The sequence below is a fragment of the Eleutherodactylus coqui genome, chromosome 4 (genome assembly GCF_035609145.1).
Source record: "Eleutherodactylus coqui strain aEleCoq1 chromosome 4, aEleCoq1.hap1, whole genome shotgun sequence".
Taxonomy (NCBI): Eukaryota; Metazoa; Chordata; class Amphibia; order Anura; family Eleutherodactylidae; genus Eleutherodactylus; species Eleutherodactylus coqui.
In genome coordinates this window covers 126,905,335-126,932,874 of record NC_089840.1, presented here as the reverse complement: position 1 = coordinate 126,932,874, position 27,540 = coordinate 126,905,335, and the positions used below count along the sequence as shown (strand labels likewise).

The 27,540-nt window shown below is 41.8% G+C and overlaps 1 protein-coding gene across 2 annotated transcripts; it reads right to left on the bottom strand.

Moving 5' to 3' along the window:
- On the bottom strand, nt 1-25,104 carry OLFML3 (olfactomedin like 3). 2 transcript variants are annotated; one of them, XM_066600081.1, is made up of 4 exons: nt 24,894-25,104; nt 13,519-13,798; nt 8,512-8,586; nt 1-4,867 (listed from the first exon to the last, which is right to left on the bottom strand). In XM_066600081.1, the coding sequence occupies exons 1-4, from the start codon at nt 24,999-25,001 to the stop codon at nt 4,080-4,082; spliced, it is 1,251 nt and encodes a 416-aa protein (XP_066456178.1). In that variant the 5' UTR covers nt 25,002-25,104; the 3' UTR covers nt 1-4,079. The 2 variants fall into 2 exon arrangements, with proteins under 2 accessions (XP_066456178.1, XP_066456179.1); XM_066600082.1 differs by lacking the exon at nt 8,512-8,586.
- Nucleotides 25,105-27,540: the final 2,436 nt, after the last annotated feature.

Genomic DNA, 27,540 nt, shown 5'->3' with positions numbered 1-27,540 from the left:
TTAGATAGCAATGAATCGGTTTATTAATAACTGAATCAAAGCGAACCAGAGAGGAGCAGAGTTAATACTTGGCTTAGAACACATTGTATATTTAGAATGATTTTTTACACTCAAGCTTTAAACACATCCATAGAGGACTGAACTGCAAAGTTTTTATTTAGCAGCATGACTTCTTTCACACATCACATAAACCGGTACTTCACAGCTTTTATAGGTCACAATAGAAACAAACCTACAATTAGGAGTGATGGCGGCAGAAAGTGATTCAGCAAAGGTCATCAGAGCATACGAGAAAGGGTATAGAAGAGGAACTTGCAAGATTTATATCATTCATCAACGTTGAGGTATAACTTCTACATCGGGTCTTTTTACAGTAGACTTTGGAAGGACAAAGGGTTTGCTTATAATACCTTTGGTATATCACATGTTCCAGATCTTGGTTTATTGGGTACATCCCCACGGGATGGAGATGCAGCGGATTTCCCATGTATTATAATCCACAGTAACATCCATAGCCCTGGAGGATGTGATTGGAAACAGTCTGCAACATTGGGACAATTCTGTCTTCTTTTGTATGATTAGTGTATTGTACCTGTATGTCCCATGATGCAAATCATCAGAGCAAGCTCTGTGCAGACACTAAAGAGGCAAAGAAGCTCGGAGATTTGAGCTCTGAAGATTTCATAGCTGTTAATGCAGACCTGCGCTATAATATAGGCTATGAATTATAGTCAGTCCAGGATAAGTAATGAAATGTGTTTGCAAAGTTATTTACCATGTATATAGATATATATAATATGTAGCATTGTGTTTAACTCCTTAGGGATCGGATACATTTTAGGGATTTTATCAATGTAGCTGCGCTGCTGAATAAGTTGGCGCTATACAAATAAACATTATTATTATTACTTACTGGCCTGTTTTTCTTTTTTTTTTTGCATCAGCTACGAAATTATTTTTGCTGTGTTTTTTTTCTGTGACATTTAGGGCTATTTTTTAATATCTTTTTCACTGATATTTTTTGCCTTTTTTTAGTTTTATTAGCTGTAAAAAAAAACTGGAAAAAAATGCTTTAAAAAAAAAATGTATGGTTGTTCAGGTCCAGGAATGGGCTCCTCACTGTGTTTTGGACATTTTGCTATTTAATTCGTATAGTCTCAGATTACAGGATGCATATGGCGATGGTTTTGGTTGATGTTGGCAGTGAGTCATTTTCTTTTTCATATATATATTTTTTATTTATTCTGTAATTTATTTAAGTTATTCCTGTAACTATTTTGTACCATCTATGTCCCCCATGACATTATATAAGACATCTGGGTAACATTCACATTTTCTTTTTTTTTAATTTCACACTCTTCCTCTGACTCGGGCATCCATAGGAGCCCCAGTTAAAGGGGAAAATATTCATCTGTAGTAGCAGTAGTCAGCCTGATCTGAGTCTGCTAGGACCCTGCCACTCTGCTGTTGCAGGGGGCACCTGGCGGTCACATGATCGTGGAGTCGAATAGCTGCCGTAGCACTTCTAGCTTCTCTCTTCACTACATAATGCTCATTGAACACTATGCAGCCTGCAAGAGAGAAGGCAGAAGTGGTTAAAAAATATTTTTGCCTTCTCCTCTGGGTCCTCAGCTGTGACTAACAGCTGAGGACCCAACTTGCTCCTGTTAGATTGCAGGACCAGGAGCTTTAATCCCATGCCATGTTTTTACTATTGGCCAGGATTAAAGCCCAGGACCAAGCAGTGTAAATGTACTGTGCTTGGACCTTAAGGGGTTGAACTAGTTTTTTTGAAGAGTTGAAAATCTTAGGCCCTGAAATCAAAGTTGTAAAATTTACATTATAGAACAAATGCTAAAAGAGACTGTGTGAGGTTTGAAAAACATGGCGGCTTTTATCAGTAACAACTCTGGTCGTGTCCGTGGGCCGAGTCTGGCTTTGCAGAATTCCCCAATAATACTGTAAAATATGATGTACCTGCACAGATTGTGCGCGCTACTGCAGCCTGAGATACATGAGGTGGACCAGTATTAATTCTCTATTCAGTATGTGCAATCAGCTCAGCATACGCTATTTTTGATGAACATGGCACAGGTACTGAAATGGGAACCCTTTCCTACATCTGTTTCTATGCACCAGGATTTCTACAAACCCCATTCAGATGAATGAGAGTAAGAAATTTCTGCAACATATCTGACGCATGTGGATATACATGGGATACTCAAAATTAATGTTGACTGTTAATCAAATCAAATGACTGTCCATCCAATCCATAGATATTACAGACAACTGGATGATCATGGGAAGATCCGCAGGAGTTTACCGTTTCCTATCAGTTTTCTTCTTTTGCATATATCTATATTCTACTGGCACTGCAGATTGTTGATTCTAGTACAAATCTACTGGAGACATCAAAGTACATTCTACATATGTCTCAAATCTGGATAGTTAATCCTTTGCAACCCACAAAAAGCTTCCTGTATTCAGGGAAAAAAATACATATTCCTGTGGGGGTTATAATATGCTGTGAATAAGCTGTGATATAGCTCATATAGTAATTCTGTGTACAGTAAAAGATGATTTCATAGAGGGCTTGATGTAAAGTGGTTTTCCAGGAAGCGTCCGCCGGGATACAACAGCGTCAGAGCAGAAGCCACTGCTCCGACCTCCGTGTAGTGGCTAGCACTCGTAATTGCAGGCACAGCTCTAATTGAAATCAATGGGAGCTGCACTTGTAATTGTAGGCTGGGTTCCCATTGATTTCAATGAAAGTTGACTCACAATTATGAGTGCCAGCTACTACATAGGGATGGAGCAGCGACTTCCCCTCGAACCATGCTGCCTGGAAAAACCCCTATAAATCTTGGCTTTGTGACAATGTGTTTGTGCCCCATCATAAAGATTTTTTTTTTTTTGGCACCGTGTTAGCCAATAGAACAAAATGCTCTCAGGAAGGACTCACTCCTACGGGTGTATGTAACCTTGTAGATGTGATACCTTTTAGTGGCTAACAAAAAGTAATGATGTTACAGCGAGCTTTCGAGGCTGCCTGGGCCTCTTCATCAGGCAGCCTCGAAGTATAATAAACATATACTTTGTTACACCAGCCTCATGAAATGACCCGAGTAGTCTTGAAAGCTTGTACTGTTAACATTATCATGTTGTTAGCCATTAAAAGGTATTATATCTACAAGATTATTGTGTTTCTCTTACTGAAAGCAAGAACATTTTGTCCCTTCAAATTCACCCTTCTATTAAGAGCATCTCCACTTGTTAACATCAACTTATTTTAGATCCAAATTTTTTTGTGCCGATTAATTTCTTTATATATCTTTATAAAGGTGGGATCTTGTTTTACTGATACAGAGATTCAAATCCTTTGCACAGACATAAACGGGGTGGACACAAATATGTAAATACCGTACAAAATGCATGCCTAAAGTCACATGGGAATATAAATCATATTTCAATAAGACATGTAGAGACTGATTTTAAGTGGAAGTAATATGACACAGATGCTGCCAGCAGAAGTAAACATCCACCCAAGCAACAAGGTTCCATTGATCAGGGGTTTGAGCCACTCAGCTGCTGTAACCAGCTGGCTCCCAAAACCACCCAGAGCAGTGCAAGAGGTGAAGTAAATACAAATTTAGCGGGAAAGCTCTCAGCCAAGCAGGGGTCAAAAGGGGAGCTCAGTGCTAATGATGCATTTCGTATAGTGTTTCTATATTTTTGTCCATCCCCTGTATACTGAAATGCTAACATTTTCACTTCCTATAGCCATCACTAGAGGCTATATATTCAATAAATTAATTTTTGGGCATTAAAATATACTATTATTACACAGGAATAGGTGATATTTCTGGGTGACAAATGATTTTAGATTCAGCATGTAAGAGCAGAAAGTATATTGTAGAATAAGCAGAGAAGAAAACACAAATGACACATCACTGAAAATTCAAAATGACCCCAATTAGGTGTTCTAGTGGTATGTGTGGAGTATGTTGTGTATGACCCAAGTTATAAGGCATCCTTTTAAATGACAAGAGATGCATAAAGTAATACAATTACCGTCAGCTCTAATATAGTTCATCCCTAGGTTTCATGTTGAGTTTATACAAGATCTGATATCCATCATCCCAAGCATAGATCTGCTTTTCCTTGGGATTGTACTTCATGCTGGAGTGAGATCCATACCGTTTTGGAAAGTAAACAATAGGGACGTGTTCACTGGATATGGTTCCACTGACATCAAAGACACACTGAATACGAGAACGACTCGGAAGCTTGGTATTATACACTACATATAGAGTGCCACACACCACAAAAGCACTTTCTGCATTTTCAATTGGGCATGGAGTATCCCACATCTGCTCAATACCAAGGTTGCCTGGATCTAGTTTGGCTAAGCAGATGTTCTTTTCATTCTCCTTGGTAGCATAGATGACCCAGAGACCTTCTTCATCTGCTACTATATCTATGTAGTTGAATTTGGACAGTCCATATACTGGTACTTGCTGTTCGATCGGCAGAACAGCGCTGTCAACTATTGTTTTGGTAGTCAAGTTGAACTTTATAACCTGAAATTCCTCATCTTGCCGTATATAAAACAAATTGCCTCCATAAACAATATGGCCAGTACCGATCCATGGATAAGGAAGTTTGATTCGAGGCACTTTGCGTGTTGAAGATGAAAGAGTGAACTCCTTCATACGGGAGAATACAAATACTGTATCGTTGCCAGCTCCATCGAAGACATAGACTTTTTCTGAATTTCCAATTGGGTCCTTTGTCCAAAGGCCAGCGTTACTCCCAAAGCGCTTCAGTATTTTCATGGCATTCACTTGAGAAATAGTGTCACTGCAATCTACATAAGTAAAGGGATTATAAGAGACTGAAACATTAGGATTCATAAAGTAAAATCAAAGAAAAATATTAAGTACTAACAATTCCTAAAGAGTGCCTGCAGGATCAGACTACAGACATGGTTTGTTTGTAGTCTGTAACCATGGAAATGCATGATCTGCATTAGGCTGCTTTCACATCTGTTTCGGGAGTTCCATTTTCCTGGGAGCAGGAAAGGGGAATCCCCTGGTAGAATGGATCCGTCTTATGACAGCACCAAACTGCACCTAATGGACCCCACTGACTATAATGGGGTCTGTTTGGTTTCCACTCAGCTACATGCAGGAATTTTTTCTCCTATGTTTTTTGCCGTATCTGCGACTGAATCTCCGAATGGAGGTTCCTACGCAGGTGTAAATGTTTTAAGAATTGTCGAGTGAGGATTTGGCTTGAACTGTTTGCCCTGCATGGCTTCGTGTACCACATTTTGGGAACATGGCAACAGTCAAGTAGTGTATATTACATGTCGGTATAATACACCACTTACTATAGTATATGTAACTGTGAAGCCCCCAGTATATTTGTGTATTGTGCGGTAATATCTTGTATTCTCTACAGATTGTATCTACTACAGAGGGAAAATACAGGCGCAGAGCTGTAGACCACTATATGCCTAGGTATAGCAGAGCTGAGTGTATACCTGCACATAGCAGAGCTGAGTGTGTTGAGCTGCGTATAGCAAGGCTGAGTGTGTCGAGCTGCATGATAGAGCTGAGTGTGTCCAGCTGTGGGACAGAGTTGACTGTGTCCAGCTGCGTGTGGTAAAGCTGAGTGTGTCCAGCTGCACATGGCAAAGATGAGTGTGTCCAGCCACGCGTGGCAGAGCTGAGTGTGTCCAACCGCGCATAGCAGAGCTGAGTGTGACCAGATACGTGTAGAAGATCTGAGTCTGTCCAGCTGCACATATAAGAGCTGAGTGTGTCCAGCTGCATGTAGCAGTGCCGAGTGTGTCCAGCTGCGCTCGCCCTGTCTACCGCTCACCTTTCTGCACCGCTCTCCCTGTGTACCGCTCACCTTTCTGCACCGCTCGCCCTGTGTACCGCTTAACTTTCTGCACCGCTTGCCCTGTGTATCGCTCACCTTTCTGCACCGCTCACCCTGTGTACCGCTTACCTTTCTGCACCGCTCGCCCTGTGTATCGCTCACCTTTCTGCACCGCTCGCCTTGTGTACCGCTCACCTTTCTGCACCGCTCACCCTGTGTGCTGCTCACCTTTCTGCACCGCTCGCCCTGTGTACCGCTCACCTTTCTGCACCGCTCACCCTGTGTACCACTCACCTTTCTGCACCGCTTGCTCTGTTTAGCGCTCACCTTTCTGCACCGATTGCCTTCTGCACCGCTAACCACTTGTCATCTCACCGCTGCGTGCTGCTTAGCAATGGTTCACTCTCCCTAGCAGCGCGCCCATAGACCTAACATAGGAACTTTGGGCTGCCCTCACAGGTCCCTCGATATACCAAAGTCAAATTTTATGATTTTACGGTGGCCGTGAGGGTGTCACTAATCTAATGACACCTAAATCATCCACATAAGGTCAAGCAAAGGGGTCAAAGTGTGGTGCAGGAAAAAGCCAGTAGGCTTATAGATATTAGATTGAGACTTAGGATGGTGACATCAAAGTTAACTGAAATGTCCTAAATCTCTAGCTGCTCCATCATATTGCCGTTTTGCTCCAGTAGCCTGTAGATGGTCATAGAGCATAGAGATGAGCGAGCACTCAAATGCTTGAGTCCGCGTTATTCGAGTCGAGCTTTTCGTAAATTTAGAGAGCTCTACTCGAGTAACGAACCCCATTGACTTCAATGGGAGACTCCAGCATTTTTGTATGTGGGACGCCGGGTGCTGAGCTTTTTTTTCCCTAGGTTCGTCTCTCTCTCTCTCTCCTGACAAAAAAATTGCCAATGACGCACGCTGCGTCATGGCGGGGAGGGGCCCAAACAGGCATGTCACAGCGGGGAGGAGCCAAAAACTGGGGCGGGGTCAAACACAGCTTGATGCTCGTTCGAGTAATGAGCACTATCGAGTACGCTAATACTCGAACGAGCATCAAGCTCAGCAGAGTATGTTCGCTCAACTCTATTAGAACAACAATGCAGGAATGTTCAGGAGATCTAAGTTAAGGAAAGTAAAGACATGGTAGATGTATTACATACCTAGTGGAAGCAAGACTAATTGTCAGTAATCAAATTCTTGAGTGTATTGTTATTGCACATACAAATATTAAAGGGGTATTCCCGTCATTCAATGTTATGGCAAGGACCTCTGGAAAAGATCTCTATGGCCAGTTTCACATCTACGTTGCAGCCTACGTTTGGAGGTTCCGCTGCAGATCCAGCTCAAAATACTGGAGGTAAAAGCATCGGATGTAGCGGGGTTTTTTTCCATCTAAAAGTCGGTCAACTGAGCAGAAACCGAATGGACCCCATTATAGTCAATGGAGTCTGTTCGGTGCTGTTTAATTCCATCTTGAGACAGAGACGTTCGGCCACGGGATTCCCCTTTGCTGCAAACTGAATGGAACAGGAAAGCAAAACCCTGAGCACAGATGTGAAACCACCTTATAATTGTCAGTACTGTTGTATCTTGTCTCCACCACAAGAATGGGTGGAAACGTGGGATTGTCCTGGGGAAGGTATAGCTTATGCCACAGCTGCTGACTGGCCCCCTCTCTATCCGCTGTCATCCTTCTGGCATGCAGGTAAGCTCCCTGTGTAATCTACTGTGGCCGCTGCTAGCCCCATTCAGCTCCATAAGGCAGCAGGGGCGCTCCAGTCCCCCACTGTGAATGTTCCCTGCCGGGCTCCCTGCAATGTCCCCCACTATGAGTGTTACCGCCGGTGAGCCTGCAATATGTGATGACATCCCCGGGCCCCAGATGCCAGCCACGCTCTGTGTCAGCCACTTTGCTCAGAGCAGCACTCAGTGCCTCCGCTCCCTTCCCCAGCTGTCAGGGGCGCCGCTGCTGAGAGGGCGACAGACACACACAGGGGAGTGGAGTAGCCCTCAGTGGCAGCATCCCCCAGCGCTTCCTCACTTAGCTGTCATGGGCAGCGCTGCCGAGAGGCCGACAGACACACACGGGAGAGTGGAGTAGTCCTCAGCGGCAGCATTCTCCAGCGCTCTCTTCCCCAGCTGTCACGGGTGCCGCTGCCAAGAGGCCGACAGACAGGGGAGTGAAGTAGCCCTCAGCGGCAGCATCCTCCAGCTCTCTCTTTCCCAGCTGTCAGAGGCGCTGCTGCCAAGAGGCCGACAGACACACACAGGGGAGCAGAGTAGCCCTCAGTGACAGCATCCCCCAGTGCTCCCTTCCCCAGCTGTCATGGGCACCATTGCAAAAAGGGCCGAGGGACACACACGGGAGCGGAATGGTGGAGACAAGATACAACAGTACCATAATAGTCTGGTTCTGACATGACAACATGACATTTATATAAATGGAGGTGGAAATTTTTTCTTGGTGTCTACTATACAGTAATTACACTTTTGTACATAAAACCAAAACACTTTAAAACTGCTTTTTCTGACAAATATGAGACAAAGTTTGCATTGCAGATAGAAAAGGACATTATTACAAAAAGTGAAATGAGGTTAATGGAACCTACTTACATGACTTCCGGTTGACAGGAGGACTCAGCTGCACATCTGGTTCCTCATTTTCAGCAAGTTCGGCCTTTGGACAACCTATTATAACATGAGAGGTAGGTTCCACTAACCCCTGTGAACTTACAGTACACATGCAGTCATTTCCACATATTTATGTATGTAAGAGTAGTCTATATTGTGCTTTAGTATTCTGAAATGGGATCATTGAGGTTTTAACTGGCATAAAGTTGGTTTGGTTGCAAGTATGGTACACTTGGAATTGAAATGAAGGAAAATGGCCTTGTTCTACTTCTCCAATATTTTAATAAAATGAAACTAACTATTAATGTTACTATCAATTCTTTGGCATAATTGCATGATAGCATTTAGCCTTACATAATAAAGCAAAAATAACCTCAACAGCGACGAGAAATATCTATGCACTGCCTACCAGACCTTCTCTAGAGTCTAAACCAGTGGTCCTCAACCAATGGCTCATGAGACTCATGTGGTGTGCAATCCTCTGCTGTGTGGCTAGTCATAAGGGCTCTGAGATAGGACCATATGCAGTTGCTAGAATACGACATCCCCATATATTACACACATTCCCTGTCCACGGAACTGTGCCAATTTGGGGGATATTATTCTAGTGTGCCTATTTTCCAAACTGAAAGTTGTATATAGAAATTTGCTTTAATATGCTATTAACATTGATAAAAGAGTATAAGTAGGGCCTGGATGCCTTTCTTGAGCATTACAATATTACATGTTAGAGCTGCTGATTACTCAGAAGGGTCAGTGATTCAGGGATTATTCCGATTGACAAATTGGAGTCTGGTAGGAATTTTTGACCTTAAATGGGGAAAATTGGCTTCTACCTCATTTGGTTTTTTTTCCTTCCTCTGGATCAATATTGAGGGGGGGGGGGTGGACAAAAGGCTGAACTGGATGGTATACAGTAACATACTATGTTACTATTGATTTTAATGTGGCTTCTGAATGTCACTTGAATCTTGAATGTGGCTCACAAGGCATACAAGCTTGGTGACCTGTGGTTTAAACTATGCTATCCATACTTGATTACTGTCCAGTCTGGAGTCCAGTTTCTACAAAACACGGAATTTAGGATCACATTATATTAAGCATTGATGGGAGTTTTCTACACTCTTTATAAAAAAAAAATCAATCCTCTAGAAGAAGTTGTCGTTTTGCTGCAAAACTCGTCCTGCAGTTCCATCTCAGGCTGATATGTAAATGATGAGAGTTGTGGTGTGATTAGATGAACGGTCTTGTCACCTGAGGCCCTAAAAGTGGTTCCTCCCTTGGCCTATAAAAGGCTCTCAGAGGCTCCTTGTGTGTAGTGATCTCTTCTTACTTGTGTAGAGCTTGTTGACCACTAGACACCTCTACGACGCAGAGAAGAGATTTCATCCAGATAACAGAGTTAGAGAGGGGGCGCATTATTGGAATACGAGAAACTGGATGGTCATATTAATAAATTGCTCACCACCTGGACCATACTGACCCGACTGTTAGGAGTTATTGGGACCAGTGTATGCAAGAGAGCATGCACACAAGGTGGCCAGGCTCAGAACGCCACCAGTAGAGAAGATCATGTGATTGTCCGACAAACATGAGCAGCTCCAAGTGTTTCATTGTCTGCCATCCAGACAGGTGACACCATCATTACAGGCTCGTATGTTTGTCAGAACCATTTCCAGGCACTTGGCTAAAAGACATTTGGTCTCATGGCGCCCATTGCACATATGGCCTTTGACATTCACTCACTATTGCCACTGTTTGCAGTGGTGTCATTGTGTGTGGTGACCTTTTTTCCGCTTGTGTAGAGCTTGATGGCCACTAGACGCCTCTACGATGCAATCAAATATATTTCACCCAGATAACAGAGTTTGAAAGGGGGCGCATTATTGGAATACAAGAAGCTGAATGGTCGTATCAACGAATTGCCGCCACCTTGGCCATTCTAACCAGATTGTTGGAAGGTGTTGGAACCAATGGATGCATGAGGGCATGCACATAAAGCGACTGGGCTCAGGATGCATTCAATAGATTATCAGTAGAGAGGATCATCTGATCATCCAACAAGCACTAGCAGCTCCAAATGTTTCATTATCCACCATCCATAGATAAGTGGCGCCAATGTTACAGGCCTCTGTGTCTGTCAAAACCATTCCCAGGCGCACGGATAAAGGACATTTGGTCTCACAGTGCCCATTATAACTGAAACGTAACTTTTATTGTTAACTTTTTTTCTAACTTAAAAATAAGGAAGGCCTCATAAGGAAACATGTAAATGCATAAAAATATTCTAATATGCCCATGTTATATCTAGTCCAATATACTCCAATTATAATTGGAATTAGAATCCGGGTATACCATATCATCTAGGGCAAGAAATGGAAGGCCCAGATGACTCCTCTGTCAGCAAGAGCTATTTTATCAGAACAATGGTGCTGATGAGTTCATCTTGCTCCAGAGTACCATGGTGCATATTTCAGTCCAAAATTCAACTGAATAAATACGTAGTCCTTGATTGTATCTGGTTTCCTATCATAGGACTTTATGACTCATCTGGATACATACCAGACTGAAAAAAGGTTTGTATAATTTTAGAGTAGATCTGTCAGTAGGTTCATGTACATAGATATGGCTCTTTTGTTTAGCTCTAGATGTACTTGTATATAGGCTATTTCTTAACTCAGAAGAGAGATATTCATAGGCTCAACGCGTTTCTGTCGCCGGAGCGACTTATCAGGAGCCTTTTTCCACAGTATCGAACCAAAGGGTTCTTATGTTTCTAACAGTCACAGAGCGTACCCAAATGAATAGGGTGCGATCCCAAATGATGGATAGGACACTAATCTCTGAAAGTCACAATGGAAGTCCAGATATGCACAAGCTATGATAGTGTGTGTATATTTCTAACACTTGAAGAGCGTACCCAAATGAATAGAGTGTGCTCCCAAGTGCTGGATACGATATTGATCTTTGAAGATCACAATGGAAGTCCAGGTATGCACAAGCAATGAGAGCATGTGTCTACAAACAAGGACAAAGGAATGCTAGGTAATAGCTTCCTATATACTGGCTCCCCAGGTCAAACAGCTAGATAGGACTCACAGGAGTACACGCATCAGCTCCCTCAATCTCGTACTAAAAGTGTGTTCTGTCCCTATAGTGCCTGGGGTTTAGATAACAAACCCTGTTTAGATAAACTACACATGCCCTACTGCACTAATCTAGGCTCTGGGTATAGTACTAATCCCTAGTATCCAGACGTAGGTTTGTTAGTAAAGGAACCAAAACAAATAAAGTAGAAACCTAGCAGCAACTCCAGCCTTGAAGGAAATTAACTCATCAGCGCTATTGTTCTGATAAAATAGCTCTTGCTGACAGAGGAGTCATCTGGGCCTTCCATTTCTTGCCCTATATGATATGGTATACCCTGATTCCAATTCCAACTATAATTGGAGGATATTGGACTAGATATAACATGGGCATATAAGAATATTTTTATGCATTTACATGTTTCCTTATGAGGCCTTTCTTATTATTATTTTAGAAAAAAAAGTTAACAATAAAAGTTACGTTTTAGTTATAAAGAGATCAGTCTGTGAAGGCACTATTTATACCACTGACTTCCCTGCGACTGTGATACCACAGTGCCCATTACGTGTATGGCCTTCGACACCCACTGCCATCTCTGTTTGCATTGGTGTCATGAACGACGAAACTGAGTTGCTACGGCGTTGTCTTCATTGATGAATCCAGATATAGTTTGGATGCTGATGATGGCTGTGTTCGTGTCTGAAGACCTCGTGGTGAGTGCCTCAATCCTGCCTTTGCTGTGGAGCGGCACACTGCTGCTGTGATGGTTTGGGGGGCCATCGCATACGACAGTCGGTCACCCCTAGTAGTGGCACGAGGGACAATAACAGCTCAGTGATATGTTCAGGACATTGTGCAGCCACATGTGTTCCTCTTAATGGGACCCTCTGGGATTCCAACTTCGACAGCCTACAAGATTACCCATCCGTATTACATCTTGTATCCAAACTAGAGGAGGTACAACATGGTACTAGAGCCTCCATGCCCACTCGTATCACATCTTGTATCCAAGCTAGGGGTGGCCCAACAGAGTACGAGAGCCTCCATGCCTGCACAGATCACATCTTGTATCCAAGCTAGAGGTTGTACAACAGGATATTAGAGCCTCCATGCTCACCCATATCACATCTTGTATCCAACCTTGAGGCAGCCCAACAGGTTACTAAAGCTTTCATACCTGGCCGATTCACATTTGGTTTCCAAGCTAGAGGCAATACAGGAGGGAACAAAAGCCTCCATGCCCACCCGTATCACATCTCATATCCAAGCTAGAGGTGGCCCAACAGGGTCACATCTTGTATCCAAGCTAGAAGCGATACAATAAGGTACTAGAGCCTCCATGCCTGCCCGTATCACATCTTGTACCCAAGCTTATATCAACGTTACAATCAAGTTTAATTCTATTCCGACAACTTCTAGGGGAGGGAATTTTTTTGACAAAAAGTGTAGTTTTTAATGTGGCTTGAGAAAAATAAAAGCTTCTTTTTTGGGCAATGAGGTTAAAGGCCCCTTTATCACATAAGATGACACCAGTATTCTAAATGGCACATAGTAGGTCCAGTTACAGGTTTTACATTTGGGCCAAGAAGCTACAAACTATACCTTTGATTCCTTGCCTAACCAAAAAAGATTTTCAAGCTTGCTGAAATGTTTGCCTATTGACCTATTGATCAGGGCACCTTCACACGGTCTGAGGATCGGGCAAACAGACATTTATACAAATATCTTTGCCAATCATCAGGCTGTGTAGAAGGCCCTCAAGGAAGTAGTGCTATTATATTCTTGAGGATCAAGTTAGGAATTAGTGAGTAACTATTACAATTACTATTTTCAAAGCCATGATTTCCTTTTAATAACAAATGTGCAAGTGCTATCACAGAGAATCTACAAGAAAATCTCTACCTGTTAACTTTTCATACTTTTCCTTTTTCTTCTTTTTCTGCTGGTGAAGCTCCGTCAATTTTGTATCTATGTCTACACATGGTGGTTCTGGATTCTGAGTCTCTAGGTAGTCTACTTCTCTTTCTAGCCGGTCAAGCCGAACATTTGTATTTTCCATCTCATTCCTTACTGTATCCCGTTCCTTCTCTATGTTCTCCAACATCTTTAGGACCTGGTTCTTAAAGTCACGGAGTTCTGAGCTGTAGCGATTGCTGTGATCGTGCCATTGTGCAATTCTTTCCTACAGCCATAAAAAGTATTATTCAAAGTTATACACAAGTGTGATGAAAGAGGAAATACATCTGTATGCAACTGGCAACAGCATAATTAAAATCTTGAGCAAGGAGAAGAACTTCATAGAATTATTCAGAATGGAATTGGAAAAAATGCATAAACTGGAACATGAAATATTACAGTGACGAGAACTTAAGGATAGTTACTTGGAGCAGATATAGTGTCAACTTTATTGCCTAAGTCTGGTTTGAGCAAACTTCAAATACATATTTCCTCATCCAGACTGGAAATCACAGTGAGGTGAATTAATGCACAATCACATATTTAAAGGGAATCTGTCACCTACTTTGAGCCCTAGAAGCTAAATTTATGGGCTGAAAGTAGGTGACCCCCTGAGTCCAGGGATGTAAGTGTTATACTTCCCCGTCGTTCCCCCAGTGTAAGCGCTGAAAGGAACCACTCAGTGCATTGAGGTAAGTATGACATCTACATCCCCTAATTCAGTGGGTCACTTACTTTTAGCCCATAAGCTTATAGGGCTAAAAGTAGATGACAGATTCCCTTTAACAGTCATAGTCATTCCCCCCTGATCCCCTCACTGTCCTGTGAGAGTAGACCATATAACAGACCATAAAAGATGGCGCACATGCTTTCATAGGCCAAATCAGTTGGGTCTACTATGCCCAAAGGAATAGATGATTTAGGATGCTTTTTAGACGGAATGATTATCATTCAAAGAAATTGTTCAAATGAGCAAAAGTGAACAATATCGTTAGGTCTAAACGCAAGCCAACGACTGAACAATGAACGAGAATCATTCGCTTTTAGTTCGTCATTCATTTTATGCAGGCATACAAATTATCGTTGGTTCCTTCACTTATCGTTCGGTTTAAACAGGGACTGAACGATTCTGAATGATTTTCTTTTGAATTACCCAACAATGCATCTACCTGTCTAAACAGGCTGGATGAGAGCAAACGAGTTAGCAGTGATGTCACCCACTCGTTCAAATGATAATCGGCTCATCTAAAAGAACCCTTAGTGAATCCTGTATTGTGCAAGGGTTTAGACCCAATGACCCTGGGGATCCCTTCCAATGCTACAATGACCCTTGATGTCCCTTCCAACACTACGATGACCCTGGGGGTTCCTTCCAACTCTACATTTCTAGGATTAGTATGTTAACCCTTTGACTGCTGGAAAGCTGTGAGTTTTGGTACACTTGTGTATGAGTGTTCAGTAAGGCCAGTGTACCTTTTGGATATATAGACTATATTTGGGTGGGATTTATGCTCCATTTGTGACCCAAGTGGAAGGTAAATGCAAAATTCTGAGCATTGTATATGAAAACAGGACACCCGTTGACTAAGGTTATGTTAACCCAAACACCACTATTGCTTGGAGAGTTCTTCTATACTTGATTGTTATACAGTAGTTCTTTGCTTCAAGATTAATGTAAAAAAGAGAGAGTTCTTGTAAATTATTACGTGCATGTAATTACAGAGTTTCTCAAAAACCTCACTCTTATGATTCCCCTCCCTGAAGATGGACCACCGCTGTGTGGACATTAGCTTTATGGGAATTTTTTTTGTGATGAACATGCCAACCTTTGATGTGGCTGCACAAATATTTGCTCTCTGAAAATAATTAAAGAGAAGAAAGGGGAAAGAAAGGTCACGCGCTGAGTCGGCGGTGGGGAGCACTCCAAAGCACCGATCCGAAGTAACGCTCAACAAATATACTGAGAGCAAGAACTTTAAAAATGTAAGATTAAGGTAAAGTTACAATAAATTTATAACAAATACACAAACATGGAAAACTGTGTCTTTGTATATTACTGATTAAAATAAGGGTGCTTTCACACAGGATAGAATATGCCCTCCTGTGGAATATTCTGCTGACGTGTGGATTTTGATGCAGAATTTATTCGTCCCCCACCCCCTCCCCCCCTCAAAAAAAGAAATGCTTCTAGAAGATAAAGGCTCCATATGTCTGATGAATTTCTAAAAATTAATAGTGATACCTCGGTTTTTGGCAATAATCCGTCTGAAAACAATCGGTAGAAATCTGAAACCGGCAAAAACTGAGGCAATTATTTCCATATGAATCACTTACATGTAATGGGAGTTGTCTGCAGCCTGCGCGCCTCTGCCATATAATGTATGTCTTTTATAACTCCATGACTCTGCTACAGATCAATCACACTTCATAACAATGGATAACCTACAGCACAACCTGTATTCCATAATGCCGCTGATTGGCTGGAACCACTTCAAACTTTCACTTGTGTGGGTCTCTGGGAGTTGCAGTCCTAGTGGTCGCCAAGTTTCTTTTCAGAGCACTGATATAATCTACAGCTCTCAAAGACCAACACGATTGAAAGTCCCAGCCAATCAGCAGCATTATGGAATACAGCAGGTTAGGTTGTTCTTTAGGTTATCCAGTGTGATTGATCTGTAGTAGAGTCACGTAATTATAAAAGTCATACATCACTATATGATAGAGTAATATAAGCAGTGCATTCTTGAAACATACTTTGAAAAAAATGGCTGAGAAGAAGAAATGCCATCAATATTCGAATGAATACTTGAAATACGGATTGATCCCTTCTCCTACAAATGGACAGCTTCCCTTGTGCCTCATTTGAGAAAAGTGACATTTTCGAAAGAAGCTATGAAGCCTTCGAGAGTGAGTAATCACCTTGCAAAAATGCATTGAGACAAAGTGGGTAAGCCTATTTCATTCTTCCAAAGTTTAAAGTCAAAGTTTGAGAACTGCAGCACTGTAGGCAAACTATTTGGAAAATCTTCTCTCTATGCTGACAAAGGCCTCCTTGCTTTCCATAAAGTCTCTTTATAAATAGTGCAATGTGGCAAATCACATACTATTGGGAAAACACTTGTGTTACCCGCAGTTAAAGAGATTGTCATTACTATGCTGGGGCCTGATGCGTGTGCCATGGTGAAGTTGACTCCTTTGAGTAATGACACCATTTCAAGAAGAATTGATTAGATGGCTGCTGATGTGCAAGAAACACTTTTGGACATGTTAAAAAAACACAGAATTTGTAATGCAAATCGACAAGTCAATGGTTAGAGACAATGAAGCATTGCTGCTAGTTTACGTTCGTTTCATTACTTGGAATGAAGAGGTAGTGGAGGAACTGTTGTTTATCAGTAATTTAACCACCGACACAAAAAGCTCCTCTATATACAAAAGAGTGGAAGGATTTTTCCAAGAAAAGAACATCCCTTTAACAAATGTACTTGCTTGTGCAACCGATGGAGCTGCATCCATGATTGGTCAATATCGCGGATTTATAGCCCATTTAAAATTGGCTATACCTGGCATAATGGCAGTCCACTGTGTAATCCATCGGTAGAGACTGCATGATTCTCTGCGCTATGTAATTAATGGTGTTAACAAGATAACTCTTTGAACCAACGTCTTTTCCGCAAGCTCTGCCAAGACCATGATGAAGAATTCGAATGTCTATTCCCTACACACCGAAGTGAGATGGCTCTAAAGAGGAAAATGCTTACGACACTTCTACAAACTTTTTGACATAAAAGTCGAGTTTCTTCGGTCGATCGATGCAAGGCTTTGTGATGCAATCGAACTATGACATCTTAACATTGCCTATCTCGCAGACATATTTGACAAACTCAATGAGGTCAACACGAAGCTACAAGGAGACAAAATGAATTTCATTAAGGCTAAAGGTATAATCTCTTCCTTCATTGCCAAACTGGACCATCATACTAATAGCCTGAGTCAACACAAGCTCTGTCAGTTTCCGAGTCTTTAAGAAATTGCACGTGAAGACGGAGTCAAACTTCAAGATGCAGACTTAGACATTTTTTGCTCACACCTCAAACAAGCCAAAGAAGACATGCAAACTAGGTTTCATGATCTATGTACCCTTGAAATACCAACGTGGGTACTGAATCCATTTTCAGCAGACACAGGAGAATTTCATCCCAGATTACAAGAGCAGTTGATCCACTTGAAACATGATAGCAAAACCCAAGCACCTTTCCAACAATATGGCTATGAATATTTTTGTGTGAAAGTGAAGAATTCCTATCCTATCCCGTGGCAGGAAGTTAAGTTGCTAGTGTTAGCTTTTCCATCTACCTACTTAGTGGAGAGGGGCTTCAGCGTGGTTCAGCAGCTCCTGACAAAAGCGAGAAGCAAACTTCAGATATGTGTAAGGAGTGACTTGAGACTGTGGTTGACAAAGATAGAACCAGATATCGCGAAATTGGCGTCCACTCGTCAGGCCCAAGGCAGCCATTAATGGCACAGATTGATTGTGGCAATTATTATTAGTCGAATTTCATTGTTCTTGCATTTTAATTAGTCTTCCTACCATTAAGGATTAAGGTGTATCTTGCATTTTCTTTATATGTTGTACGTTTTTATTGAATGATAACACCGTGCAACACAATTTTTGTAACAAAAAAGCAGATAGGTGGCTCATAGTAACTTTAGTGCGCTGAATTCAAATATGATATCTGTTTTTTTCTGCCACATAAGGTTTTCAAATTATGGGGAATAATGTAATCCATTTGCCGTTGTATTGTATCTTTTGGAAATCTGCCTATACAATTAATCCAGCAGGCTCCCCATTAACCTTGCTTAATAAAAAGAACAAAAGTGATTGCGCAACTATTTTGCAATCACTGTTACACACCGCGTGCTGAATAAACACTATAAGGATAGGTTTATGTAACAAGTAGAGTATGTTTCCACGTGACGTAAACACGGCGGATTATCTACCAGTAAATTGAATTTAATGAACTGTGTTTTTACAGGTCATCGGTTAGACCAAATAAAAGAATCAAAATTATACAAACAAAAATACACGTTCAGCATCGCTGTGTCTGTACAAGTCCGATCTATTAAAGTAATACATTATTTAACCTGCAAGGTGAGTGTCGTCCGAAAAAAAAAAAGAAATACACTTTTTTGGTCATTCTGTCTCCAAGAAAAAATGCAATAAAAAGTGATCAAAAAGTCATCTGCATTCCAAAATGGTAATAACTAGAGATGAGCGAACCTGCTCGTTTCGAGTAATTACTCGATCGAGCACCGCGATTTTCGAGTACTTCCGTACTTGGGTGAAACGATTCGGGGGGTGGGGGGAGGCGTGGCAGAGCGGGGGGTAGCAGCGGGGAACAGGGGGGAGCCCTCTCTCTCTCCCTTTCCCCCCCACTCCCCGCTGGAACCCCCCACTCACCCACGACGCCCCCCGAATCTTTTCGCCCGAGTACGGAAGTACTCGAAAATCGCAGCGCTTGGGCGAAAAAGGGGCGTGGACGAGTACGCTCGCTCATCTCTAGTAATAACGCAAACTGCAGGACATCTCGCAAGAAATGAGCCCTTGCACAACTATGTAAAAGAAAAAGGTTATTGCGCGCGAAAGATGGCGGTAGAAATTTTTTTTTTTTAAATTAAATGTCTTCGAAAAATAAAAGTAGTACAACAAAAATAAAAACTATAAAAGTTTGTTATCGTAGTAATCGTACTGACCCATAGAATAAAGTTATCATGTCATTTTTGTTGCAGTTTGTGCGCTGTAGAAACAAAACGCACCGATGGCGGAACTTTTCTTTTTTTCATTTTACTCCACTTAAAACGTTCTAAAAGTTTTTCAGTACATTATATGGTATATCAAATAGAACCGTTGAAAAATACAGCTCGTCTCGCAAAAAACAAGCCCTCCTACAGCGACGTTGATGGATAAATGAAGGAGTTAGGATTTTTTTAAACAATTAGTCACTAAAATAACTCGGAAATGAGACATGCTTCTATTATTCAGTGTTATCAGTGGAATCAGCAGGTTTTAATTTTACAGAAACATATTAAAGGAGATGGTCTCGAGGAAGCAGTGATTTTTTTTTTTTGCCCAGTCCCCCTAATTAAGCATACATTACTAAGCCCCCCTGTAAATGACTTTTCTAGCTGGTTTCTACTTACAGTTCCAGCGTTTCAGCAACTTATAAAAGTTTCCCCAAGATGGCCGCCGACTCTTTTCCCGTCGCTTGCTGCAGCCCGACGTGCGTGCTCCCGAGACGCTACCAGCTGTGTCTCCCTGACAACCAGACGCCTCGCAGCCGCCGACCGGACCCCTGGATTGAACGCCGCCGACCAGTCACCCACCGCCAGGCAGCAGGTAACCGGCGCTAGCCCCCGGCTCCCCAGCGCTACCCCCCGGCTCCCCAGCGCTACCCCCCGGCTCCCCAGCGCTACGCCCCGGCTCCCCAGCGCTAGACCCTGACAACAGATGAAGGCCCCTCGGCCCAGCGCTAGGTTTCGGAGCCCAGCGCTAGGTTCCGGAGCCCAGCGCTAGGTTCCGGAGCCCAGCGCTAGGTTCAGGAGCCCAGCGCTGGGCCCTGGAGCCCAGCGCTGGGCCCCGGAACCAAGCGCTGGGCCCCGGGGCCTTCACCTGTTAGTGAACATAACCCCCGACCCATCACTTACCTGGGCGGCTTCTCGGGACAGCTGGGCGGCTTCTAGGCACTGCTGGGCGGCTTCTAGGCTGGGCAGCTCCAGTTTCTGCACCTTCCTCTAACAGAGGATGGTACAGAATGGCCGCTCCAGCGCGCTCCCGAGCAGTGACAGCTCGTCTGCGCATGCGCAGAAGATCTGTAGCGGGGAGCACACTGAAGCGGCTCGTGCTGAAATGAGAAGACCGGACTGCGCAAGTGCGTCTAAAAAAGCAAGCTGCCAGCGAATTTAGACGGAACCATGGAGACGAGGACGCTAGCAACGGAGCAGGTAAGTGAATAACTTCTGTATGGCTCATATTTAATGCACGATGTATATTACAAAGTGCATTAATATGGCCATACAGAAGTGTATAACCCCACTTGATTTCGCGAGACATCCCCTTTAATTACTTTCTGTTACGAAAATTTTTTAAAATGAGTTGCACGGTGTTAAAGATGGTATTATTGCTTGCCTCCACCCCAAAAATTATCTTCTGTAATAAAACCTATTTATTATTGTATCCACAATTAGGGCTCAGTCAGAGGTGTGTTTTTTGCTAAGCATGTTTTTTGCGTTTGCGATCCACATCTATTAGAACCAATGCTTTTCAATGGCAGAGGTCACATGTCCAATTTTTACCTGCACACAAAAATTCACACCATTAAAAATACTACAACAGATTTTAAAACGCAAGTAACTGCGGCATTCAGGATTTTTTGGACCAGCAACCCCTGATGCTGCCACATCCAAGGGTTTCACCTGGTGGTCAATGGGGTCGGCGTCAGCAGTGGCGACCCCATTGACAACATGCAGAGAAGATTGCGATCCTGGGCCACAGCTGTCGCCGAGGATTTCTTCATCTCCGCGCGGAGTCCCCTTATCACCGAACACTGTGACAGCATTGTCACAGTGTTCAGTGACACGGGGACTCCCTGCAGGGATGAAGAAATCCTCTGCCACAGCTGTGGCAGAGGACCGCCATGCTATCCTATTGAATTCAATGGAGCCGGCACTACAGTCAGCTCTATTGAAAGCAGTGAGATGCTGGCAGCCCCCGCAGTGATTTTTTGGGGAAGGGCTTTAAATATAAGCCTTTCCCTGAAAATCATCCTTAGAATGTGTAAAAAAATGGAAAAAGTATATACACACCTCTCTGCAGCTGCCGATGCTCAGGCACGTCCAGCCGTGTCTTCTCCCTAAACTGCTCTGAATCTCTTTCAGCAGGTGGGGATTTAAAATCCCCTCCTGCTGAAATGGCTGTATCTGATTGCCTGAACGTTCAGCCAATCACAGGCAGCACTCAGCTATTTAATGAATGACAGCTGAGCGCTGCCTGTGATTGGTCACAGTGCTCAGCCAATCACAGGCAGCGCTCGACCATTCATTGAATTCATTAAAGATATCACTTATGATTACGAGAGTTAACTGCACTGCAATCACTATCATTGTGTAAAATGTTTATCTGATTATTATACTGTATGGTTCTTGTGTTGTACTTATGTTATAAGCTCAGTTCTGGTACTATATGCACGTTAGGAGCTTGGTTCTGGGATTGTATTTATGCTGTGAACCCCCTTTTGGTACTGTAGTTATGTTATGTACTTGTTTCTGGTACTATATTTATATTATCCCCTTAGTGACCTCCAATATACATTTTTACAGGGAGTACTAAGTGGCTTTAAGCCTGTGCAACTATATTTTATGGATCTGCAAACTTAACCCAGCACAGGGGTCCCGTGTTGGGAAGAGCCAGGACTTGGCTGGTTCTGGCAGCCAGGCTTCTCCTCTAATAGCTAGGAGCAGAGAAACCTCCATTCCTAACCATTTAACCCCTTCAATGCCAATGTCAATAGCAATCTTGCCATGTAAGCAGGTGACAAGTGGATGGGACTCTCCATGTCATCCATCAGTATCCTGTGATGAATTGCAGCTTTTTGCTACTCCTACCTCCTAGAAAGAAAAACTGAATAAAAAGCGATAAAAAGGTCATCTGTATCCCAAGATGATACCAATAAACTCTGTTGATGAAAAATTAAAAATGTTCTGGGTCTTCTAGTGTGGTGAAAGATAAATTATTTTTTAAGTGTTTTTAGTGTTCAAAAGTAGTGACACAAAAAAAAGCTATAAACTTGGTATCACCATAATCATGCAGATCCAGAGAATAAGGTCACGTTTTTTTACCATATGGTAAACACCATAAAAATAAAAAACAATGGTGGAATTTCTAGTTTTTTTCATCTCCACCCCCCCCCCCCCCCCCCGAAAAAAATGTAATAAAAAGTTATACAACATATTATATGTCCCCCAAAGTGGTGCCATAAAAAGTACCACTTGTCCTGCAAAAAATAAACTCTAATATGACTCTGTAGAGAAAAAAAATGACAATGCTTTCAATGTGAGAATGAAAGAAATGGAGAAAATTGTTTGGTCATTAAGGTAAAAAATAGGCCGGTCACTAAAGGGTTAGGAGATTGGTTGTGGTGCTGTATTTCTTTCATAGCAGATGGAGGTCAACAAGTTAAGGACAGGCCGCTACTCATGGGCCAGTTCCATGTGCTTGTCCCCGTAGGCTAAGACCTCCCAGCCAGCCCCTGAGGATAAGTCATCAATATTCAATTGGTGGTGGTCTGCCATTCGGTTCCCCATCGATCAGCTGATTTAAGAGGCGGTGGGTTCTGATGAGTGCTGTGGCCTCTTCCTAGGCCTGTGAGATCACGTTCATCAGTCACATGGTTTAAAGCAGCTCAATCACATTTAATTGAATGTATAGCCACTATGAAATCTATTTGTTGTGCCTGGTATGCAGTAGCAGCAAAAAATTTGGATCGCTGGCTGCTTTAGACAGCTGATCATTGGGAGTCCCGAGCAGCCCCCCACTGATCTGACATTGATGACCTATCTTACATTGTGATCTCAAGTAAAGTCAGACAGAGGGGGGGGGGGGGGGGGTCTCTGTGGTATTTATATCAACTTATCATGTTTCCATTGATTGGAATGGTTATTTATTAACTCAACTAGCTTTAGCCAGAACCTGGGGAATTCAGATAGTGGAAGTATTTTCCCCTTTATTTTCCCTATTATCCTGAATGTCTTTATACCTTTCTGAAAATTGAAAGTTGTTATGATAATCCTCACCAGTCCGTCATCATAACAGGTTAGTGGATAAGCTGAATGTAGCATTGAGTGGAAGTAGAGGTAAACCTATGAGAGTTAACTCCAACAGAAGAAGTGCACTCAGGGGACAATACAGAGATCTCTCCCATCATCTATTTATAACCAGGACAGCAATAAGGGGGCGCCCTCTACATCTAGAGGAAAGAAGGTTTCTACACCAACATAGAAGGGGGTTCTTTACTGTAAGAGCAGTGAGACTATGTAACTCTCTGCCTGATTACTTTAGAAGGGTCGCTGATCCAGGGATTATTTCGATTGCCAGATTGAAATCGGGAAGAAATTTTTTTCCCCCTTAAATGAGGAAAATTGGCTTCTACGTCATTGTTTTTTTGTTTTTTTTTTGCTTAACTGTGGATCAAAATTGGGGGTGGGGGGTGCAATAGGGTGAACTAGATGGACATAAGTCTGAAAATAGTATGCTACTATGTTACCATTCATTACTTACAGAGCCATGTATTTCCATTTCTGATGCATTCTTCATTATTAACGCTGCAAATACCTTTTTAGTACTTTGTGTTTTGAACTTCATAATTCGCCTAATATCTATATAATTATTAATATATAAAATTTAATAATGTGAGAAAGCACCTCTTCTAAAGAATACTTAGAATTTCACTTCTGTTCATTTTACGTCTCTTGTGTTGGCTCCGGTTAAGGATTTACGCACGTGGTATATCCCAGCAAGCTCCATGTTTGTCGCTATAAAGAGGAAGCAAATACAAGGAGTATATGCTGTTACTTGAAGACATGTACGCCTTGGCTATGCTTGGTGTCTTGTAACTGATTTCCTGCTTACTTTCTTAAGAATTGAACAAAATACAAGTTTCCAGTATTTCTATAAATGGTGCAGTTGGTTAAACCACTTTAAGTCATTTTCTGAAACTTCTTCACTGTGGGACATTATTGACTTTATATAGCTACTTTGACAGTTGTTCTGAAGTGCCCTCAGATGTGATCCTTATGGTTCATATGTTAAGAAATTATTTTTTCTTTTCCTTCTTTTTGAGTGTTTCTGCTCAGGTGGCATCTGCTGGGTTACCCCTTCACATAACCAGGGGAAGTGTAACAATTATTTTGTTTAGCTTACAAAATGTCGCTTATTTTTTTGATCAGCGGTCTCCAACTTGCAGTTATCCAGCTGTTGCATAACTACTCTGCGATTTCAGAGCATGTTAAGAGTTACAGTTCTGTACAGGTTGGAGATCATGGCTCTGTGCCAAATAAAGTACACTTGATCCAAAAGTCAACAAATCTAAGAAATGAAAGTTTAGAAATGACTGTTTTGTGTACTCTATGAAATGGATGAAGCCTCCATTCTACTATATAAAAGACTATCTTCATAATGACTTTAAAAAAAACTCAAAATAACCATCTTACAACATTTACTCTAAATTAAGCATAAAATATTTTTATAGTGTCCTCATCTTACTTACCTCTAAAGACCCCATCCTTGTTTGCATGTACTCCAAAAATGCAGTCTGAACTTGGGAGTTAACTACAGTGACAACAGAAAGAAGGACACAAGCCACAATCCCAGCCATCTTTGGCTTTCTCGTTGGTTGATTTGTAAAGGATTCTTATTCCAGTAGACTTTCTCTAACCGATTGTGAGAAGATTTTGGGCACTGTTGTGTTCTGCACTGGTTCCAGCTCACAACTTTGGAATGCCTGGCAACGTTTCCTTGTAGGAGGGATTTCTGACACAGCAAACCTCCATTCTCCACACATAATTAGATCCAGATGCAAGGCAATTGCTAAACTCTCTCAGCAACCCCTTCTTTACCAAGCTGCTTTTAAAAAAAGGTTTTTGAAGTATATTATTTCCACTATGTGTGCATTATGCAAAAAGAATCATTTAGATCAGCAGGAAAAACATACTTCCTTCATAAGAAAATACCAAGATATATTACAACTTCAGAAACTTAATAATATTCCTAAAACACAATACGATTGCAACATTTCTCATTAATCGTTGTGAATGCAGGCTCTTTAATTTTCCTTCTCCAGGTTAAACTTGCTGAACCTATGTATGATACTTTTTAGTATAGTAGAGATTAGTGTTGCTCGTCAAGATTGGCCAGGCAATAAAATCAGGCTGAGTTTTGCAGTTTTTGTATTTCTGTTGTAGTATTCTTTTAAGTACAAATTATTCACACCATGTCTGTGCCTTGTCATAAGTATGTGTATGTATATATGCATTCCTGTTCAGATCCATTTCATTATGCCTTGAGGAAGGACCCTGTGAGGTCCGAAAACTCACATTAACATCATGTATTTTTGTTAGCTATTAAAAGGTATCATATCTACAAGATTACTTGGTTTCGCTTACTGAGTGCAATCACACTTTGCTCTACTAGCTAACATGGTACCAAACCTTTTTTTTTAAATTTAGACTTCTATAGAAATGGTGCCCTTGTTCAGATTTGAACCTAGAACTTCAGCACTACAAGGCAACAGTTCTCACAACTGAGCCACCACACTTGTTCTTTCTTCTCCAGAGGAGGAAAAAAAAGAAGGAGAAACATAGTCCATGCAGATGTTGTCCTTCATCAGATTTGAGAATAAAGAAAGCATGGAGCAACTCTTGATAAGGATATGTTTCAAATGGTGAAAGTAGTTTCTGTAAGATATTTAATAGGGTGCTGCCAGTCCAAATACCATCACTGTAGGTAACGTGGAATTCAAAATGCTAATCATGAAAGGATAATGAACCATAGGCGCAACCCTTCTAGTATAAAGCACATTCAGATGAAGGGATTGACAAAATTCTTCTTTATTGGTTGAACCAATTGAATAACAGGCAGCACATATAATGCGTTTTGGGGACGCAGCCCCTTCCTCAGAAATGACTGGACAGAGTACAGTAGTGTTGAGCTCCTTTTGTACTTCAGGAAAAGAATTGGTATACGGAAGGAGCTCATGCGGCAACACTACTGTACTCTATCCAGCTATTTTAGAGGAAGGGACTGTGTCCCCGAAACACATTATATGTTCTGGCTGCTAATCAATAAAGAAAAATCAGGTCAATCCTCTCATCTGAATGTGCTTTACGCTGTAAGGGTTACACCTATGGTCCATTATTTTTTCCTTTAACGGTTAGTATTTTGGTCAGACCCAAGCACTACAAAAGAATAGTGCTAATGACAGAGCCATCATGCTTGTTCTTTCTTCTTCCTCAGAAGGCGAAGAAGAAAGTGAAGATGGAAGAACAAGCATGGTAAACCCCTAATAGCACAAAATTGTATCTTAGAGCTATAAAGAACACACACAGATTACTAATGCATAAAACTATATTGGTCTGTATGAATGTAAAATAGCATACGCATAATTAAAGCGAAATGGAAGATAATTTAGTCTAAATCAAACTAGGACTATTTGCTGCCATGTTTTGCGCTGTGGGAGTTCTGGCAACGCTAAGTGAAAAAGATATTGTGGCTATTAATTTCAGGCATCTTTCCAACCCATACTGCAGATGTGAGAGAGAGAAAGACACGGAGGTCATCAAACAAATGCTTCTCAGCTAGAAATACATGTTTCGATGTAGACCTACTAGCAAAGCCATATGAGCTACATCCATAAGATGACCACAACCCAATTTTAGGTGGAAATTGAACTTTCATACTGTTTAGATTTGGAAAACTCACCATTGGTTTTTGAAAACTACATAGGAATAGTAAGCTGAAATGAGAGAGCGGGGACACCTTCAGAGAGATATTGGTTTCTGTCTAGTTCAAGTCCATGAATGAGAAATAAAATCATTATTGAAACTTTTGTTTTCTTTTCTCTCTGAGTTGTAGAATTCTGAGACAAATCGTTTTATGTTTTGTTATGTTTAGAAATTTCCTACTGGCTTTACCAAAAAGTGGTAAAAATAAGTCAGACTTTAGTTGATGATGTGTCAGCGAAATTTTTGTATATGCTTTTCAAAGTTTTTCCAGAGGCCTTAGCAGATTGATTAAAGATTTTGCAACCCCCCACCCACACACACAACTACACACACACAAGCAAATAGAGTCTGCACAAGACAGAAGTGGTTTCAACTTAAACAAGGAGTCTACAACCTGTGGCCCATGAAGCATAC

Bases quoted from the DNA above. Each gene is read 5' to 3' on its own strand.
- OLFML3 (XM_066600081.1), bottom strand. From the start codon at position 25,001: ATGGCTGGGATTGTGGCTTGTGTCCTTCTTTCTGTTGTCACTGTAGTT. The intron at 13,799-24,893 runs GTAAGTAAGATG...TTATGGCTGTAG, and splicing joins CAAGGATGGGGTCTTTAGAG to GAAAGAATTGCACAATGGCA. The intron at 8,587-13,518 runs GTAGAGATTTTC...ATGTTATAATAG, and splicing joins AAAGTATGAAAAGTTAACAG to GTTGTCCAAAGGCCGAACTT.